At 44.2% G+C, this 20,156-nt stretch overlaps 1 protein-coding gene across 12 annotated transcripts in view; it reads right to left on the reverse strand.

Annotated features, from left to right (window-relative positions):
• The window catches only part of UNC5D (unc-5 netrin receptor D), a 567,635-nt gene that overhangs the window by 46,711 nt on the left and 500,768 nt on the right, over positions 1–20,156 (reverse strand). For all 12 annotated transcript variants that reach the window (XM_034647536.1, XM_034647537.1, XM_034647535.1 and 9 more), the window contains one exon: positions 16,286–16,370. In XM_034647536.1, the coding sequence (XP_034503427.1) occupies positions 16,286–16,370 (85 nt within the window). The remainder of the gene's footprint in view (positions 1–16,285; positions 16,371–20,156) is intronic.

The raw sequence follows: 20,156 nt of genomic DNA on the forward strand, positions 1-20,156 counted from the left end.
CTGTTTCTCCAATCTCGAATGCCCATCTTTCCTGCCTTTTGAGGGGCCTTCTTTTCCTAGGAACTGTGCTTTTTGAGATTGCTAATTGATTCAATAAACTGCTTTACCAAACATTTCACGGCCTCAGAGATGTGCACTATTTAAGGGAATTTAAGGCACCTTGGCAATGCTTCCCTCCTTCCCTCCCACAGTCTGTCCTCAACTCGGCAACCAGCGGAATCCCACTAAAAATGCCAACGTGTTCCCACCTCCAGGAATCCCGGCTGTTCTGATGCTCTGGGGCGCTCCGTGCTGCCTGGAAGTTTCCATCCCGCCAGCCACATGCTGTGCTCCCTCACACCCTTCAGGTCTTTGCACAAATGACGCCTGCTAGGGACGCGTTTCCTGACCATTCCCAACACCAAAGCTGATCTTTTCTTTTTCTCCACTACACTTAACTGCCCTCTAATACATTATACCATTTACATATGTATTTATTTTTGTCTCCCACAAACGAGAATGTAAGCTCTATGAGGTCAGGGAATTTTTGTTTTCCTGTTTGTCATTGTATCCACAATGTCTACTAGCTGCTAGTTGTTAAGCACCCAGAAATAGCTGTTGAGAAGGACAGAGGAGTCAGCTTGAAGTAGTTCCTACTGGTCAAAAACTGTAACATTTTGGGGGTGCCTGGGTGGCTCAGTCGTTAAGCGTCTGCCTTCGGCTCAGGGCGTGATCCCAGGGTCCTGGGATCGAGCCCCGCATCAGCCTCCTCCGCTGGGAGCCTGCTTCTTCCTCTCCCACTCCCCCTGCTTGTTCCCTCTTTTGCTGGCTGTCTGTCAAATAAATAAATAAAATCTTAAAAAAAAACTGGAACATTTTGAGTATCAAAGTAAATAATGGTAGTATAGGATTAAATCCACTGAATAACATAAGTCATGAGATATGTATATATATATGAATGAATAACGAGAAGAGAAAACTCTCCTATGCAGCAGGAAGCCAACTAATAAATGCAGAAAATCATCTGGCAACCAACCCTATTGATACTTGATTCAGTCAAGAATTATGAATGGAAGCTAATCTGCTTGGTGGAGGATTAGAAAAGAAGGAACTATTTATAGGGAAAGTATCTTCCCACAAGATACTAATTACAAAGGGTAAAATACTGCTTTACAGTGGAGAACCTTGGCAGACATCACCTAACCAACTTATCAGAGTTAACTCTGGCAGTAACAGGATGGATGGACAGAACATGATTCCCGATAGGACACAGTGAAGAGAACTTCGCATTTGTCCATAATATTCCTGCGAATAATAGACAACCTGAATCTAGTCACAGGAAACTATCAGACAAGCCCAAATTGAGGGACACGGTGCAAAAGAACTGATCCACACTCTTATAAGGGGTCAATATCAGAAAATAGAGACAGATGTAGGAACTGCTCAAGATTACAGGAGACTAAAGACACGTGGCAATAGGATGGACTTGGATTTTCATTTGCTACAAAGGATGTTATTCGGATAACAGGCGAAATATGAATAAAGTTTGTGGAGTAGATGATAGAAATGTATCTATGTTAATTTCTCCATTTTGAGCATTGTGCTGCGGTTCTATAAGAGAATTCCTTTTCAGGATATACACACTGAAGTATCTAGGGGCAAAAGGACCTCTTGTTCACAGTGGTTCCAGAAATATATATGTATATGTGTGTGTGTGTAGGTCTATATTTTGTGTGTATATGCACACATAGCATGGAGAGAGAAGAGAGCAGAATATGGCAAATTAGTAAAAGGTTAGCACTGGTGAATATAGTTGTGGGATGGCTGGAAATGATATTCTTACAACTTTTCCTTAAGTTATTTTTTAAAGATTTTATTTATTTTATGAGAGAGAGAGAGAGAGTGTGTGCAAGTAGGGGGAGGGGCAGAGGAAAAGGGAGAGAATCTCAAGCAGACTGTGCTGAGCACAGAGCCCAGTATGGAGTTCGATCTCATGACCTGAGCTGAAACCAAGAGTCGGACGCTTCACCAACTGAGCCAGCCAGGTGTCCCAACCTTAAGTTTGAAGTTGTGTCAAAAATAATTTTTTTGAATGAATGAATGAAGATAGAGGCCCAGGGAAAATTTTCGAGACCTCTTATAATGAAATCCGCGGAGTCACGGACTACTGCATAAAATGTGCGCTGGAGGGCGACGGGTGCTGCAGCTGGTGGTCCAGGCCTGGCCACACCAGCCACGTGGTAACTGCCACTATGCGGCACGCATGCGCACACCAATGGCCACAGAAGGTCGCACCGAACAAGGTCCGCTGCCAGACGGTAACTGCGAACCCCTGCGGATCTGGAGGTGAATTTGGGCACATTTTGCTTTTGCTCTCAGTATTTCTTGACCTGATTCTGGACTGGTAACGTGTCACTCTCTTCAAGCAAAACCGTCAGCTCCATATTTCGAGAGGAGATTTTCATTGTTGTTGTCTGCCATGCTGCACTTGGTAATTACTGCTCCCGCCTTTCCTCCTCATGGTCTATATTATAGATTAATGTAAGTTTGATCACCTTTACCCAGAGTATCACTCCGGAATGCAGGCAGGAGAGTAATGATAGTTTTACTATGCCAGGCCCTGGGTCGATACATAATTAAATCATATTTTAATGGAACAGACATAAAAGGCACAGAGACGAAGCTATACTTAGTCTTAAGATTGGCGCTCAGAAAACAAGGTAGTTCCAGCCTCCTACAGTTTCCTGCCCAAGAAGATACATAGTTTTAACTATTATTATTCTCTTTTCCTCTTTTCATGAAAAACCTCCCATATTGGGGCGCCTGGGTGGCACAGCGGTTAAGCGTCTGCCTTCGGCTCAGGGCGTGATCCTGGTGTTATGGGATTGAGCCCCATCAGGCTCTTCCTCTATGAGCCTGCTTCTTCCTCTCCCACTCCCCCTGCTTGTGTTCCCTCTCTCGCTGGCTGTCTCTATCTCTGTCGAATAAATAAATAAAATCTTTAAAAAAAAAAAAAAAAAAGAAAAACCTCCCATATTGACCTGAATGCTAACATTGCTGTGGATGAAAATCAAGGTTTGGGGTTTATTATTCCTATTGTTTTATTTGAGTCAGACACCTGTCTCATTCTCCAGCTCTGACTAGACCCTTCAGCCAAGCCCCAGGAAAATGACATCCCAGAACCTCACGCGGAGAGGAGCCCCTGCAAGCCAGCGTGGCCCATCAGTCACCCCCAGCACCATGAGCAGGTCTCCTGAGGACTTTCCTTCTGAAACTGCCATGTATGAGTTAAGAAAAGACTCTCGGAAAGGGAGAATAGGGGGGTGAGGAGCAGAACAGAGGACAAAGAGAGAAGTTAAGCAAAATCTCTTTATCGTCGTGGGTTCCTCTTTCAGCGTATAAGTGGTCTCGAAACTACAGAGTGGTTCAGAATTCTTTGGGCAGCTTAATCAAAATGATACTTGCGGACAACACCAGTTAAGATTTTGATTCTGGGGATGCCTGGGTGGCTCAGTCGGTTAAGCGTCTGCCTTCAGCTCAGGTCATGATCCCCGGGTCCTGGGATAGAGTCCCACATGGAGCTCCCTGCTCAGTGGGGAGCCTACTTCTCCCTCTGGCTGCTGCTCCCCCTGCTTGTAATTGCACGTGCTCTCTCTCTGACAACTAAATAAAATCTTAAAAAAAAAAAAAGATTTTGATTCCATATTTCTGGGACAGGGCCCAGAAACCTACGCTTTTCACTTGTGTTCCTTACATGCAAGGTAGCCCTGCCGCTAATGTTTGAGAAAAACTGTGTAGCTCTTGAGAAAACAGGGGCTTGGTGGTCTGTCCAATGTAGAGAGGGTAGGCTTCTGAAATGGAAGTTGGAGGCTGGTCAAGGTTAAATGCTCAGTCTTGAGGCCTCAGATGATGCTACTGTGATGGAAAATACAACCACACAGGAACTGTCCTATATCCCCTCTCTCTAAACAGCATGTGGATTAATAAGCAAGGATGTCAGCTTGGGGGGGGGCGGTGATTAGCAGTAACTGGAAATAATGCTACAGCTAATATTCCATTAGCTGGGGTGGGGAAGGGAGCAGTTAGAACAGTGGATTACAACAAGCAACAAGCACAATTCACTGAGGATAGAAGCATAGGGCTCTACGATGAAAGGGTTTAAAGATCTGGGTCACCCACTCAGTATTATCTGAAATAGGATCACAGGAGGGAGATGGCACGCGGGGGGGCTGGGGCGGGAGGGGAATTACATCCATACAGGAGTGCATAGCTGAGTGAGTAATCCCACACTGAGAGATTAAACTGTTTGCATACATTAAACGGCTTTAGTTTACACACACATGCATAGGTGTTTACCAATTAATATACTAAAGGAATCACAAATTGTGTGTAAGCCACCAGTTCTTAGACACAATTGAAGCCTCATCTTTCATGCAGTGTCGGGCTTGTGTTCAGCTTGTTTACTGGGAGGAGCAGAACGATGGCTCGTTGAGATGCTTTATGGTGAAAGACGGGTTGGGAGTGTGTGGGTCTGTGCGGCACACGGCTACAACAGTTTTTATATCTACCAAGTTGTCTATGCATTTACATCTTGAGAGGGAAAAACAGACTCTTCTGGAGCAAACCGGAGTCTTATTTCTAGGATCATTTTCTTTTAGGCTGGGAAATGACCCAGGATTTATCAGCTCCAAATACCATTGTTATTCAGATGACGAAACAGGAGGCATGGCATGGGGAGGAATGACATGGCCAAAGTTAGACCTCGCTTGTGACCGAGTGGGGACTAGACTCTTCTGTCCTGTTAGTGTTGGTGGTTGAGGGGTATGTGTCGGGGCAGGCAGGGGAAGGAACCGATGTTCCCTGGGACACGTTCCCCAAACCTGGCATTTCTAACGTGAAACGCTGGCATGAGAGTTACAAGTGTATATTCGTAGGGACTGAGTCTTGGGATGATGGCAGGGCACTGAGGTACGGTGACTGCAACAGAAGCTTGTGGTAGTTTCCCGTTATCACTGTGCCAAAGACTTCCTGGCTAAGACAGCCCAAACTTACTATCATGCAGTTCTGTGGGCCAGAGGTCTCACTGAGCTAAAATGAAGGTGTCAGAGGGGCCGCATTCCTTCTTGAGGTGCGCGAGAAGAATCCATTTCCTTGCCTCTTCCGGCTCCTGGAAGACCTTCTTCATCTGTCACTAGCAAAGCATCCTTCCATCTCTGTATCTGACGCTGATAACTCACACTTTCCTCTTACAAGGACCCTCCCGTGGCCCACCTGCATAAGCCAGGGTCATTTCTCCCTCTCAAGGTCCTTAACCTTAATCACACCTGTAAAGTCCCCTTTGCCATGTAGCATAACATTCACAGGTTCTAGGAATTAGAATGTGGACATTTTTGGGTGGTTGGGGGGCATTCCTCTGTCTGCTACCTGGCTTTTCATGGCTTGTTCACTTTAAAGTTAGAACCTAGAGATCCCCTTGCTTCTGCCACCTGCTCCCCTCTTGTTCTCAAGACACTACACAACTGGGCCAAGGTGTCAGTTGACCTTTGGCCATGCCCATCCTCATTTCCAGAGTGAGGCTCCATCTCTGCATATGACTTTATGGAGTCCCGGGAAGTTACTATTCCTTGGTCTTAAAGATGATAACCAAAGGAGTTAAGAGGTTGGTCATCTAGTTTTTTCAAGGGCTGTGTGGATTGTCTTAGAAAGCATGGAGGCCAGCCTCAGTGTGGGCTGGCGTGTTCTCCCGGCATTTTTATTAGGCTATAACTAAGTGAAGTGGAAAGGATGATATATATTAAATATCTTAATAGGACAGGTTATTTCTACTTCCAGCGTGGGCAATAAATGAGATGGCACATACAAATAAAAATAATTACAGTATGTGGTGTTCCTTTACAATGCGCAATCAAACTCATGAACCGATGACTTTCCTCTTATTGAATTAAGGTGCACCTTCCATTCAGATCTATTAACAACATTCACAAACCATTGTTATCTTGTCAATGGCATCTTTAATTAAAGACTCCTCTGGACCATTCTAATCACTTCACATTGTGAGCTCACAGGGGCTTCAAACATACTCTGATGAAAATGATGGCAATTTTTATTTATTCATATTTGTTTGTGGACCAAGGGGGCGTGGGGTGGAAGGAACGGTGAAGAGCGTGTGGTACTGGGAAATTCTTTCCAAAAAAAGCAGACCATAAAATGACAGCGTGAGAGTTCTCCCCCCTCCCTTTCTCTTTTCCCCCTTTCCTTCTTTCTCTCTTCCCCTCCTCTCATTTTGGGGGTAATGACGTTCTAGTCTAACTGAAATGACTTTGTGAAGGAGCCGCATGAGTTCACTGCAGTAAAGAGCACAGTCTTCAGCTAATGGTGCATTAACCCTTCTAAGCCATTAAGATACCATTGGATTAATTGCCCCTTTTATCACACTGCATGGCACTGGTAGCCTGCACGAATTAACGTGTTTCCCAAATGGCAGCAATTTGCTCCCCTTGCACTAGTGGAAAAGCCCCTTTGTTTGTTCCTTAGGAAGCACCTTCTGTCCTCAGCAGTTGCCTCTGCCTGATACCGAGCTCATTAATGCCAAGTCCCCTCCAAGGGATAGATGTCTGCCATTCTGATTCTTCCAATAAAAATCTCTAAAACTCACTTAAAGCAACAAGCAGGATTCCAATCTATGAACGAGCATTGAACAGAACTGGTGACAGAAATAATCTGTTCACTTCTATCCATCACTATCTAGCAAGGGAAGCTTGACAAGGCTTGTGCAAGGTGGCCTAAGCCGCCAGCCCAGCTTGACTGGTCACTGATCTCCTACTATGAACACGAGGCCACTGTTGGCACGCCACATAATAGGCCTTTAGAGTATAACTCATAGGCACCAATGTAAGGAGAGATCGAAATAGACTCAAAGGCATTGATGCACAGAGTCTTTCGTATCCTCGCAAGGCTCTGATTTTAGAGTGAACAGTTAATACATTTACTATCACTGAATTGATCTTTCCTCCGAGTCTAGGAATGTGATAGCAGTCGAAAAGGAACCCAGCATCACTGGGACAGAGCTAAAGCAAATTCCATTGACTCTAGAGAACTTATCTGTGTAGTAAAAAAAAAAATAAGGCCAGATGAAGGACAATAACATCCAAAGGCAGCATTTGTATGGTACTTTATATTTTGCACAAGACTTTCTGTATATAACGTCACTTTATTGTCCTCACTGAAATCCCGGAATGCGGCTAATAATATACAAGATTGCTAGATGGTACAGATGAGACCCAGAGAAAGAAAACGACTTGCTCACAGCCATTCAGGCTGGAGGTGTCATGGGGGAATTGGAACTCGGGCCTTCGGAATCCCTGTGCTATCACTGTCCCCCATCATCTCCTTTCTGATCCTTCTTTACCTCTCAGGGGATGCCAATGACTGCGTCTACACTGCTTTCCTGACAAGTTATGTATGTTATCAGTTCACTTCAGTGAACTCCAGGACTGGCAGATTCTTGCCCAGCTACAGAGGCAAAGAAAACAAAGGTGGGCAGGAGACTGCCCTGCACACAGCAGGCAGGCACGGTCTGTGCCCAGTATCGTGACTTTCTGCTCTAAGTGTATTTGCTGCCACGCATTCTGGCCAAAAGCTCGACATGGGATTTCCATTTAGCAGCTGTCTTTTTTTCTTGTTATAAATATTGTTTTTGCATTGTATTGATTTAGTCTTTAATCAGTTTCCTTTCTACCCCTTTCTTGTAAGTCAAAGGGCTGTGTTTATTCCCTGGAAAGAAAGCCAAAGTGGCTCCTGGAGCAAGTATTATCACAAACTCTCAGGTGACCTTCAGCTGGCAAATCTCTCTCAACTAGTTAATCATCAGTTCCCGGCAGAATTCTGGGAATGATCTTCAACTCCTTCATCTCTCGCATTAACACACCCCTCCCAGTCTCTTGTGCACAACCAAAGACAAGGACACTCAGAAGTACAGTGACTATCATTTATTGTCCAAACTCAGATACTTTCGAGGATGAAGAAGGGCACTGTTAATAACTGTGCTAGGCAAAAATGAGGCATATTTTCACTGAGCTCACAAGGAAGGTGCTGGTTTAAGGAAGACTTCAACTGAGGAGTGGTTGTGGAGATAAAGCAGAGAACAATACTGAAAATGTAAATAGGACCAGGTCTTCTGAAGCTGATCCTTCCTCAATCCCTGTCTAGCACATAGATGTCAATTGCTCCTAGGCAGCAAATAACCCTCTAACATAGTCTAGTCCTTATCACTCTTCCTTTCATATTTTGTTCAGATTTGCTTAGTTCCAAAATACATGATGCTATTTATACCCCTGTGCCTTTGCACCTTCTAGTCGCTTTGACTGGAATGCCTTTTACTCATGCTCAGTTTTTAAGTCAATTGTCCCTTCCTCTTGGAAGCCTTCCCCGAGCCTTTAGATGGGGTCCATCCCTTTGCCCCTGGTTAGCATCTGTGTGTCTCTGTCACCACATGTATCACGCTGTGATTTCATCAGTGATTTGAGTAACTGGGTTTGCTTTGAGGGCCTCATCTATTAGGGTATTAGATGGCTCTAGTTTTCCTAGTGTAAGTTGACCCTTGAACAATACGGGTGCTGGGGGTACCACCCCCATACAGTTGAAAATGAATGTATAATTTTTGACTCCCCCAAAACTTCACAGCTTACTGTTGCCTGGAAGCCTTACCAAGAACATAAACAGTTGAGCCATATATATTTTGTATGTTACATGTATTACATACTGTGTGCTTATGATAAAGTCAGCTAGAGAAAAGAACATGTTAAGAAAATCCTAAGTGCTATACTGTATGTATTGGAAAAAAAATCATAGAGGTCGATGAGCACTGTTCGAACCTGTGCTGTTCAAGGGTCGGCTGTAATTGCTAACACTTGTGCTTACCGGAACTGCCCACGGTAACAGGGTCCCTTGAAGACTTCCCGTTTTGATTCTATAGCTATTAAAATAGTTTGATTTATTTACTAAACAGAGGAGACCTAAAAACTACTTTAAAAATTTAATCTTCCATCTGATTCAGAATTCCACCCCCACCCCCGCAGTACCCGTGCACACAGATGCACGTGACCATACATGCGCACACACACACACACGGGGCTCTAGATGCTTGGTCTGGGGAGGAGGGAGCAGGCTGCCTCCCTCTTCCATGAGCTTATCCCTGTGGCAGTGTGACAGAGAGCAGGGATAGGAAAACATACCATCTCCTTTCGTAACTACCTGGGACAAGGTGATAATATTTTCTTGGATGACTTCAGTGTCTTAGGATAATCCTTACTGGGTTCAGTACAGATAGGCGGGGACGCCAAAAGTCCTCCTGGACAGAGGGTGCAGGTGATGGGATCTCCAAGAGTTGGTGTGAAGCATCTGTAGTTTCTTGTGGGTCTCAGTTACTTTTGCCAACTGGCCCCCCTCTGGCAGCATCTTGACCCCGCTCTCTGACTTCTTCGCCTCACATTGCGCTGGCCCCTGGCAATCCTGTTTTCAGTCTCACTTACACTCTCTGGCTCTGGTCAATTTTCTCTACCTCTTGGGAGGATGGGGACCTGGGAATAACAGAAGCGTTCTTTGCTTCCCGCTCCCAGGCTTTAGCAGCCTGGAAACAATGAGAAAATCAAATATCACTGTCCAATTCTCCTGCAGATGGCCCAAATTTTGTGAGTAATTCTCTTGAGTCTATTCTCTTTGAGTCTGGAGAGAGCAGAGGCAGCCATTTATGATACCTGTACTCCTCAAAAATAGGACTTATCTTCTCTCCTCTTGCCCTATTCTTCTATCAAGAGGGAGGGAGAGGACCTGGTGTGTAAGTGGGTTGGGGGGCAATAGTCTCCATGCTGATGAAACGATGCTTCTTGGAAGGTTCTGCGGGGAGGTGGGAAAATTAGCCATTGTATGACAGCTGGAAAATCTCTGAAATTAGAATGTGGGGGCACTTCTCTCTCTTGCTCACTCTTTTTCTAAATGAGCTCTGAGTTTTGTCAAAATTTTCAGAATACAGAAAAGGCCACTGCACCCCCAAACATCATTCTGCTACATACACACAACCTCTGTCCTCCAACCATCACCTCTACCAGAAATAAACTCTTTATAGAAGGGACTGTATTTAATCCTGCCCTATAGTACCAGACACACTTGGGGCATAATAGTCCGGCACTACACCGAACTCTGATAGTAATTGTGAAAACTTTTCCAGAAGTCGGCAACATTTTTTTGCTCTGAGAAGGGGGCAGTGTTGTTTTTGCCTAAGCTGGAGGATGGCTTGAGACGGAACATAGTGGGTAGGTCCCCCAAGCTGGAGAAGGCCAACAGAGATACAAATCAACCCAGAAGCTTTTAGCTAGGTTTTCTCCCTGGTGGCAATGTCCTGACCCGTCACCGGGTGTCAGGGTGGCTGCAGCCAGAGGCAGGCTCTTGTTTGGGGGACCTCCACACTAACTGCAGTACCCCAGTGGCCGGGCTTCTTTAGCCTGTGAGAAATCAGAGCTCTGGGAGGCCCCAGGATAGAGAAGGCGGTTTCCTACTTTCCCGTGTGCGACGAGCGGTTTTAGAATGGCCTCAAATGTCTGCTTTCACAAAAGCCTAGTCGACTATAGGTTCATTCATTAAAATATCATTTTTACAAGAATGGCCATACATATCTGGGTTTTCTTCTTACTCTTCCAGAAACCAGGTCAAACAGTCTAAGGGTGTTTCCGAGTGTTTAGATCTGCTAGGCCTGATGATTGAGGACGTACGTGCATGTGCGTGCATGCGCCTGATACGTGAGGACGTACGTGCGTGCGCATGCGTGCTGGTCTCACTGCCGCGAAGGCAAAGCTACAGGAAGCCATTCCGCAGGAGCGGCTTCCAGCACAGTGTTTCGTGGCGAGCCGGTCCTGGAAAAGAAATTCTCTTCATTTCCCAGGGTGACTTTTGGTGTCTTCCTAGCCTTGTATTTGGTCTTACCTCATGATTTGCTATTAAAACCATTTTGCTCCATCAACGCGCGCTAAAAACAGGCCATGTTTCCAAACACCACCGTGTCTATTTTCCTGATCTTCACCCCAAGAAGCACCCACTGAGTCAGACCATTCGATAGCAAAACAAATAAAAACAAAAGAGAAGTGGTTGAAATACACCATCTGGGCTGAGCCCAGATTCCAAAATATGTGTCCTTTTGTAAAATCTTCAATAAGATTACTTATATTTCCAATTCCAGTTTAAGCATTTGGTCAGGGATATCCACATGACAGTGTAATTGGAAAAAGAAATGAGTGTTTGCCTTTGGTTTCGTTTTATTGCTTCTTGGAAGAAAGCTCCATATAATAATTTTCTGGTCCAGTTCTCTACTCTCCGACTATGGGTTGGGGAGGGGTGCAGGAGTCGGGGGAGGGGAGGGTCAGAGGGAAGGCTGTGCTGCATCCACATCATTTTCTCTTGGGGGGGAGGGGTCTCTGCCCTGAGACTTTAATTCCCTTGTTGAGACACCTGCATTTTATAAAAAATTATCAAAACTTGGTAGGAGAGGATGAGAAAAATTTCCCCCCAAAAGCTCCCGTAGAAATGTAACAACTACCACCCCAGATTCTTTCAAATTGAAGTTTGGGGAAAGAGAGGGGTTTTCTGAGAATGATCAGTGCTGGACACCTGCCCTCCAAAGGGGGCTGATAGGAAAGGAGGCCACATCTAACTTTGAGCAAGCTGCTTAAAAGACCCTGATCTAGGAGGAGCCCAAGGGCTTCCCCAGCAAATACTTCTGGCAGCCCCAATTTCATGCCCTTGCCTTTCTGTGAGGCTACTCGAGTTCCCGTTCTTGTGATGTCGCTGAATGTTCTCTAATTTGTGAATGGGGCAGTGCGTGAAACCTAACTCTTTGTCCTAGCTGTGCCCTGCCCTGGGGTACAGTTGGAAGGAAGCTGCTTAAGCTAAGGACTTAGATAATGACTTAAAAGCAGGGAAAGATATCTGGATTTAGCCGCTCTTACAGACTTCTCCCCCTGCCCCTCTTATGCTATGTAGATAATGGAAAACGTATCCTGGATCTGGAAATTGAGGTACTTACTGACCTTATGCCTTTCTTTGCCTGGCCAGTTTCTACTGATGTTTTAGAGTTAGGTCAAGTGACATCTTCTGGAAGTCACTCTCTCCACACCCCATCTGTGAGTCTATGCTTAGAGTAGATTAAGGGCCATTTTGTATTTTTCCATGGTTTTCCATGATATCCCCTATTGTGCGGTGGTTCCACACTGAGTTGCAAAGTGATCATGGCCTTCCCAAATCTGGGCCCCTCCCCATCCGTTTCATGGTGTATTTCCATTATTAGGCATAAGCCTTGTCTCTCCCCAAGTGTGCTTTACTGGACTCATGGATAACATATCTAACTGTGCCTTACGGTAGGGATTGTGATGTAGCATTGAAATACGTTAAGTCAGATCGCCCTGCTTTGGCGCCTCGTCTTGCTACAACCTAAGTCAAGCTTACTAACTTTTCTTGGTGTTAATTTTCAAATCTATAAAAATTAGGATAATCATATTATTGCTTACCATACAGGCTCGATGTGGAGATGAAGGGATATACTGTAGGTAGAATGCTTTGTCAAATATAAGTGTAGCAATGAAGAAAAGAACACCTGTTTTATCATCTTTTAGATTTTTGTATCACTGTGTATCACGCAATCCCACGATATCCCTATAAGGTAGATACCTACTGTTTTTCAGAGGAGGACACATCTGGGTTGCAAAGAATTTAGGAACTTCCCTCAGGTCCCATGGATGATAGCAGTGAAGCTTAGATCTGAACCCAGGGCCTTTGATGCCTAAACTCACACTCCTAACCGCTGAGCTCAGATGTTTCCTAACATTGTATCTGCTGAGACTCAGCAATTTAGTGGGACTTGTTTCCAGCCTCTGTGCTCTCTGTTCTATGATGTAACAACAGCAATTTACCCGATATACTTCTAAGAAAAGTTCAACTGGATCCTGCCTTTCTGCCTTGCTTAATTCTCACTGCTCAGACTGAGAGATTCCAGGGAATGTCCCCTTCTAGGGGCCAAGAGTTGGAACGCAAAAGTGAGAAAGCATGTTTCTATAAAGGCTCTGACATCAGGGAGAGATGGCATCCTTCAGTGTGTGAGCGCTGGAATTGTGGTCAGAGAGCCTGAAGTCAAATCCCAGCTCTGCCAGGAGAGTAACACACCCTTCAAAGCAGCTTTGCTTCTTGGAACCTTCATGTTTTTACATTTGTTTTTTCTCCTTCCACAATTGCTACAAAATCCTCTTCTTTTGCCATGAGTCAAATGCACGTGAGAGCACTTTGCAAGTTACACGGAAACAGAGGTAATTATTACTTTTCCAAGAATGCAAAGTCCTCGTCCAGCAAACCATTTAATATGCATGTCTGGACAAAAAGCCAACAGAGATCATTTCCTAAGCATTATGAGCAACCAGAGGTCCAGAATGCTGCACGAGGTTGGAAGAGATGCATTAAAATGATTGTTCAAGCCTGAAAGTGTAGACAGAGCAGGGACACTAAGGAAGAATGACATCATTCCATTTAATGGAAAGTACAGAGTGTCCTCCTGGAGGCTTCCCAGCAATAGCAGCAGGACACCCCCCCCACCCCAAGAGGGCCAGGGTACACGAATCCATACAATGAACCCCCTCACTGAGAACCTACCAAAATTTCAATATACAGCCATAGGAGCCTATTCAAATACAGGGGGTTATTTTAAGTCTGTGAGTCATTCCACACAGCCCTATCTCTGGGAATCTGGTACTGAATTTGGATCAATGATTTCAGTGACAGGTCCACTAAAGCATCGCCCAGCTATCCCAGAGATGTCACTCAGAAAAAAGCAACAGAAAGGTACCATCAATAGGAAAACGGAACAGACTTTAAATAAAGCATAAAGAGACCGTTTGGAAGTTCTGCCTGTAATTCTGGGTGTGGAAGCAACGGAGAGTCAGAGGTTAAAGAGACAGAGCCGTGCTGTTTCATGTCTACGATGGTGAGAAAAATAGGCTTTACTCTGAGCACAAGTTCAGCAGGACAGGACGACAGCGTAAGAGGAAAATGGGTTTTTAAGTGACATCACAAAAGAAAGGTGACACTAAATAGCACTACGTTAATGGCCTTCTGATTAACCACAGGATTAAAAGCTGCAGAACTAGGATCCGAGCAGCCTCCTGTTAGCTATGGAAAAAAATCACCAAGCTTAAGAAAAGTAGCAGCAGAAAGGCATGTGCTATTTTTATTGTTTTCATAAGTAGTTTGGAGCTTCCTGAAAGGGAATGAAGATTGTCAAGGAAGCTAAATGAGCAGTAGCCTGGGGACTGGTCATTCTCTTAAGAGCTAGGAACATCTGGGAAGGTTTGAGCAACATGAAAAGGAATGTGTGCATCCTACAATTGTACTTTATCCTCCTTTTAATAGACAGGAAAATGCACACCTCACAGATCTGAAGTCTTGGATGAACTGTTCCTGTTGCTGTCCACCTTCCTGGACAGCTGTAATAAACTCACATCTTAGATACAGACGGATAAGCCAAATCAATTAACAGAGAACTTACAAAGCTAGTGGTGGTCCAGGAGGCGACCGCATCAGGCCAAACCTGTCTTTCAAGGTCTGTGGGCTCTGCGTGTTTTTAAAATATTTCTCCTTATTTTATAATTGCAGGACACCTCGAGTAATATGTCCCATACAAGTCCTGTAAGTTTAATGCCTTCTGGCACACGCTAGCTCTGACCTCCTCAGATGCAGCTTCTAGTAAGAGACGGGGATTGAGGTGAATCATAAATTGGGTGCCTTTGAAAATGTGAACTAGCCCTAGGTTGGTTCTCACATAAGAGGTGGAAGACACCGGGTTTGAGAGGAAAGAGCTGAACGTAGGCTCAGTGGGTGGATTATAAGGAAGGAAGCGGGATGCAGGGGCGAAGGTTGGCAGGAGGCCGAGAGTCAGGCAGGCTGACTGGATTGGGCCTCGTACTCGATCTTTGCAGGACGATGTGTTCAGCAGCATGTGTGGAATGGACCCTTACCCAAATTTTAAACAGGTATGGTTTCTCATGTAAGTCAACCAGAGGGATAAAAAAGAGGTGACCCGTATCCAGGAAACTGCATTTTTAGGCCTGCTTAATGGAGGTTCTGAATAAACTCTCCAAACCCCTCTGCGCCTCGGTTGCCTCTATTTGCACATGGAGGTGTTTAGACACTCTCCTGCCTTCAGAAGTGCCTCTGTTTGTACATGGAGGAGGTTAGACACTCTCGTGCCTTCGAGTGTTACACTCCCGAAGGCACGAGAAGGGATCTAGCTCTCCAGGACTGAAGGAGATAGCACGAGAGCCAACCATAGCCTACTCGCGAGCCCTCTGAGAGCCTCGCCAACAGCCAGCTAGCAGAGCCTTTTCCATTCCTTCCAAGCTCTCTCGAGCAGAAAGTTAAAACCACTGGGCACCAGCAAATCCTTTCATGGAGATAGCTATCAGAATCTGTTCAAACCATCTGTTTCTCTGGCTTTTTTTTCCTTCCAGTGTTTTTCCTTCATGTGTTCTCACATGAAAAATCGGGCCTAAAATAACCAAGATGTTAAGACTGAAAATGCCAGAGGTATACATCCACTTCATGAGAGAAATTGCTTTCTAAAGAGGAGCTGGGTTTATCTTGTGTGGAGGAAAGCAACATTTCCACAAATATTATTCTTGTGCTAAGAAAATAACCAACTACTTTCATTAAAGACTCTGCGACAAGATTTGTATTTGCTCATGTAATTGAATTTAATGCTACTGAAATGTGTCAGACCTGAAAGCCAGTGCAGCCTAGACGGTATTTTTACATGGAGGAAGATTACCTGAGAAATCCTCTCTCAGCCTAGAGCAGTTCTTGTGCTGACCGGAAAAGGTCACAGGTTGGCCATTTTCCACATTTGCATAATGCCTGGCACCGAAGAGCACCTCCTGGGATGATTTCTTTTTTCTTTGGAGAGGGAGACTATGTGAGGCAGTCAGTATTGACAGAGGGCCCTGCTAAGGACTTGCTTACCGAGTCAGTTTTATATTTGGTGTCTGCGGTCAAGAGGTCAATAACCTAGATTAGTCACCCAAAACTGTGGAGCTAGCTCTGTGTGTTTTCATTTTAGCCAAGAGTTTTGCAACTGGTTTCTCCTTCTCTATAGTCAAGTAACTCACAGATCTGAGTTGTACACCTCCACGCCAAATTATCTTTAAAACTCAGATTTTCTGCAGTAGTTCCCTTCCACATTTAAGATGTCATCAATAGGCCACCCTTCTCTGTCACTCACCTGGGTTCACCTTGGTTGATGGACATATAGATCTCCCAAGAATTCTCTTCTGGGATGGCGCCATGCGGTATGAGCAAACTCACCCCTAAAAGAGAGAAAGGCAAGAGGTTATTTGTCGATTTTCCAATGAGCGTGAAACCCCTTAGCCTAGCCCCTTACAGATGCGTGCGCGTGCACACACGCACACACACACACACACCCCCCTCACAGCAATTTATGAAATCCTGATCTTCGCAAAGTTTATCAAGTCCAAGATACTAATGGAGAAAACATTGTTTCCCAACAGTGACAGAAAGAGGAGCATGTTATCTGAGTGTGTACTCAAATTCGCTTTTTATTTAGAGTCTTCGCAGCATTTTTTAATTCTCTTCAAGGATTGGGTGTCCCGAGACCAGGCAGTATCAGACATGTCTGAGAATATAAGAGTTTATCAGAGTATCGGTTAATTTGCTGCAAAATTTCAATATGTATTGTATCTCATCCCTCTCCAGTCATTTCCTGAAAAGGCAGCTGAGATGGGGGGCGAGCCCTCTAATGCTTTGCTCAGGCCTGGTGTGAAATTTTCATATAAATTATGCATCCCAGAGTAAGTTTAAACAGGTGATCAACGGAGTACTGTATTTTGTCAAGAAAACTGGAGGGGAAAAAAAGCATGGATAAATTTAGGGACATTGTAGGTTGTTGTATAGCTGGTATTTGGTCCTATATTTGGTCCAAAGCTAAAAAAGATGAAAGTTAAAGGCGGCGTAACTATATTCATGTTGGTGTCAAATCAGAAAAAAATCAGTAGCCTAACTTCAGCAAAATCCTGTAATGCAGGGAGGGAAGGCCAGGAAGGCACATCACTCTGTGTTTGCAACGTCCTCTCTCTCCTCGTCTCCTGTGAAGTAAATATTTCACTTTGGCCAAGAGAGAGGAATCTAGAGAGGGCAGAGATTCTCTTTAACGTAGCTTCTTGTTTATAAAAAGAGATGAAATAGAGACACAGTAAGGCCTTTGCAAAATAAAATCTCGGGGCATCCTCCTATTCTTTGAATAATGCAGTTCCCACCTTTCCCCCTTTCATTAGAGCTAATGTAATTGCACAGAAAGCTTTTCGGGTTGCTGATGGTAATTTACATCTAGAGATGGCAGGCTTTACTGATCTCCTTCTATGTGCCTGTTAGCTGCTACGGAATCAAGGAATGCAAGACTCATTGCAAAACAAGTTATTCGTGATGCACATTTCTGAGCATTATTCAGTAACATGCTAGTTATCATCAGTATCTTTCGCCAGCACGAAGAATGAGGCACATTTAAATCTTGCTTACAGCTTTCCAGCAAGAGTATCCATTTATATTCTGGACTTTAATGTCAATGGAACTGTAATTGCCATACTTAGGGGCTCTGATCAGTCTCCTCCTTTCATTTCCTGTTCTTTTTCAAATGTAGTTGCCAAATGAAGTGGACTCTAGTATATCCTTCCCCCCTGTTGAGCGGAAGTTGTGACGCACAGGATATTCAGTGTGTGTGGATGTCAAGCTGAACGCACACCCTGGACATTCTGTATTCTCTTTCCGCTTGACCCAGTGCTTTTTCTCTGTTGCCTCTCTTTTAGACTAGGCCCTTATGACAAGGAGATCTTCAGTCCTTATTCTTTAGGTGCAGAAGCAAAGGCGGCATCATCAAGCAATGATGCTATCTTAGGCAATTAACCCGATAGAATAACTTTATCGTGCTCCCATTTTTCCTATTTTTTTTTCCTTTTCGAAGGTACAATTCACAGGCAATAATTTGCACCCATTTTAAGAGTACGAATTGATGAGTTTCTCATTTATACTCTCATGTAATTACCACCATAGACAAGATACAGAACATTGCCACTGCCACAGAGTTTCCTGGTGACTTTTATAGTCAGTTCTTCGATTGCCAACCCAAATGATCACTTTTTACTTTCCGACACATTGATTAGTGTGCCTTTTGTAAACTTGCAAATAAATCCTACAGTGTGTTTAAAATAAAAAAAAAAAAAACAAGGGTGGCTTATTACATCAATAACATGTTGCACAATGCCTGGCACACAGTAGGCCACTCAAAAACAAAAACCAAATCCTAAATAGATGAAGGACTAGGATTCAAAATTGCTTAAAAAAAAAAAAGAACAAGCCAGACTCTAAGACGTGGTCTCTTCTCTAGACCATCAGTGTCTGACGGTCAACTCCCAGATCGAATCAGAATAAATATGTGTGTGGACTTTTGAGATAGGGCTGTTTGTAGAATGGATCATCTCTCATTCCTTTCAAGTCAGCTTAATTCCCTGTGTTCAGACTGAAACATTATTTCTTAATACTTCTAAATACGACCCGAATCTACAAGATCATTAGAGCTTTAAACGATTTCATCTTTCCTTCAATCAGAAATTTTATGCTTCTCTTTCAAACATACTTCCCTCCTCCCACTTAAACGTGCAAATTGTAAACAGAGATGGGACACAAACACAGAGGCGGGGTCATGGTGGGTGGCAAGTTACAGCTTATGAAGAAGGAAGGGCTTAGTGGGGAATCTTCATGCTTATGGTCCCCTAAAGAAGTATCCGTTTTCAATATGTCACTCACCAGTTATCTCTGATTAAAGAAACATACTCTCCCCCAAACTCCACCTGCAACCCTGACAGCCTTTTATTTGATATGACAACAGAACCACCTGTCTGAGTTTCTTGCTTCACATTGTGCATAATAAATGACTTCTACAGCGTGGGGACCATCCCAACCTTTTTGAAAAATCATTGCCAGGCACCATACAATAATTCGGGATGGATGGCATTAGAACAATTTAATTGCCGTGCCTTGCTTCTTTACACTTTAGCCCCCTGGGCATATTTTGCATTTATGTTCTGCAAATAACATAGCATATGTTTCAATTCCCCACACTTATTTTTCCTCAAACTCATTCCCAGTGAACAGCTTCAATCTTGTCCAGGGCTTCTTATTAGAAGCTTTGAAAATGCTGTTTCACAGAGGAAGTGTTTGGGAATCAGACAACGGCATCAGAACTTTGCGTTTGCAACACAAGTGCTTCTCAAGTCAGAAGGGAAGAAAAAGAGAAATCTGTTTCATGATTTCAACTCACTTTCTTTGATGAACGTTAAACGAGCCAATGAATGGGTTGATCTTGGCATGCCTGTCACATGTATGCAAACACACATAAAGATGCTAAAAGAGAGGAGGAGTGTGGGCCAATTTATTCAACCAATAACCACTGAGAGCCTCTTAAGTGCCACACGCTGGGTTAGGAAGGGAAAGGAAGACAAAATGCAACTTTCCAGGATTCTGATGAATATATCCTGTTCTTAGGAGGGGTTTGCATCATTTTCTTTTTCCAGAGCCCACACCTCCAGCTGATAGATTCTTACAAAAAGGGGACTTGGTAAGCATGGCTGACTGACTCATTCGCGTTGAGTCTCCTGACTGCCAGTTATGACCAGGGAGGATTATGTCACACGTTGACATTCACGCATGTTTAAACAAAGATTCTTACCATGTTCCGAAACACAGACCAAGGAAGATTTCAAGAATTGAAAGTTCAGAAAACAAAATCATGAGGAGGGCTGCATTTGAAGGCGACTTTTAAGGAAGCAACTGATGTAGGAGAACAAGACAACATTTCTCAACTTGAACCCAAGTGCAGTGTCGAGTCACGAAGCTACCGTAGGGTCAGCTAGCTGGAATGGGAGCTTCAGACTAGTCCTATCACAGATTTTACTTTCGAGGATAAAGCGATTGAATTGGAGAGGGTTCTGAGCTATACCTCAGAGAGAAGGCAGCTGAGGTCCCAATGGTCCTGATTCAACGCTGCCTCATTGTTTGTCACACACAGACGGTGCACCCTTTCC

The sequence above is a fragment of the Ailuropoda melanoleuca genome, chromosome 18 (genome assembly GCF_002007445.2).
Source record: "Ailuropoda melanoleuca isolate Jingjing chromosome 18, ASM200744v2, whole genome shotgun sequence".
In the NCBI taxonomy this organism is placed as follows: Eukaryota; Metazoa; Chordata; class Mammalia; order Carnivora; family Ursidae; genus Ailuropoda; species Ailuropoda melanoleuca.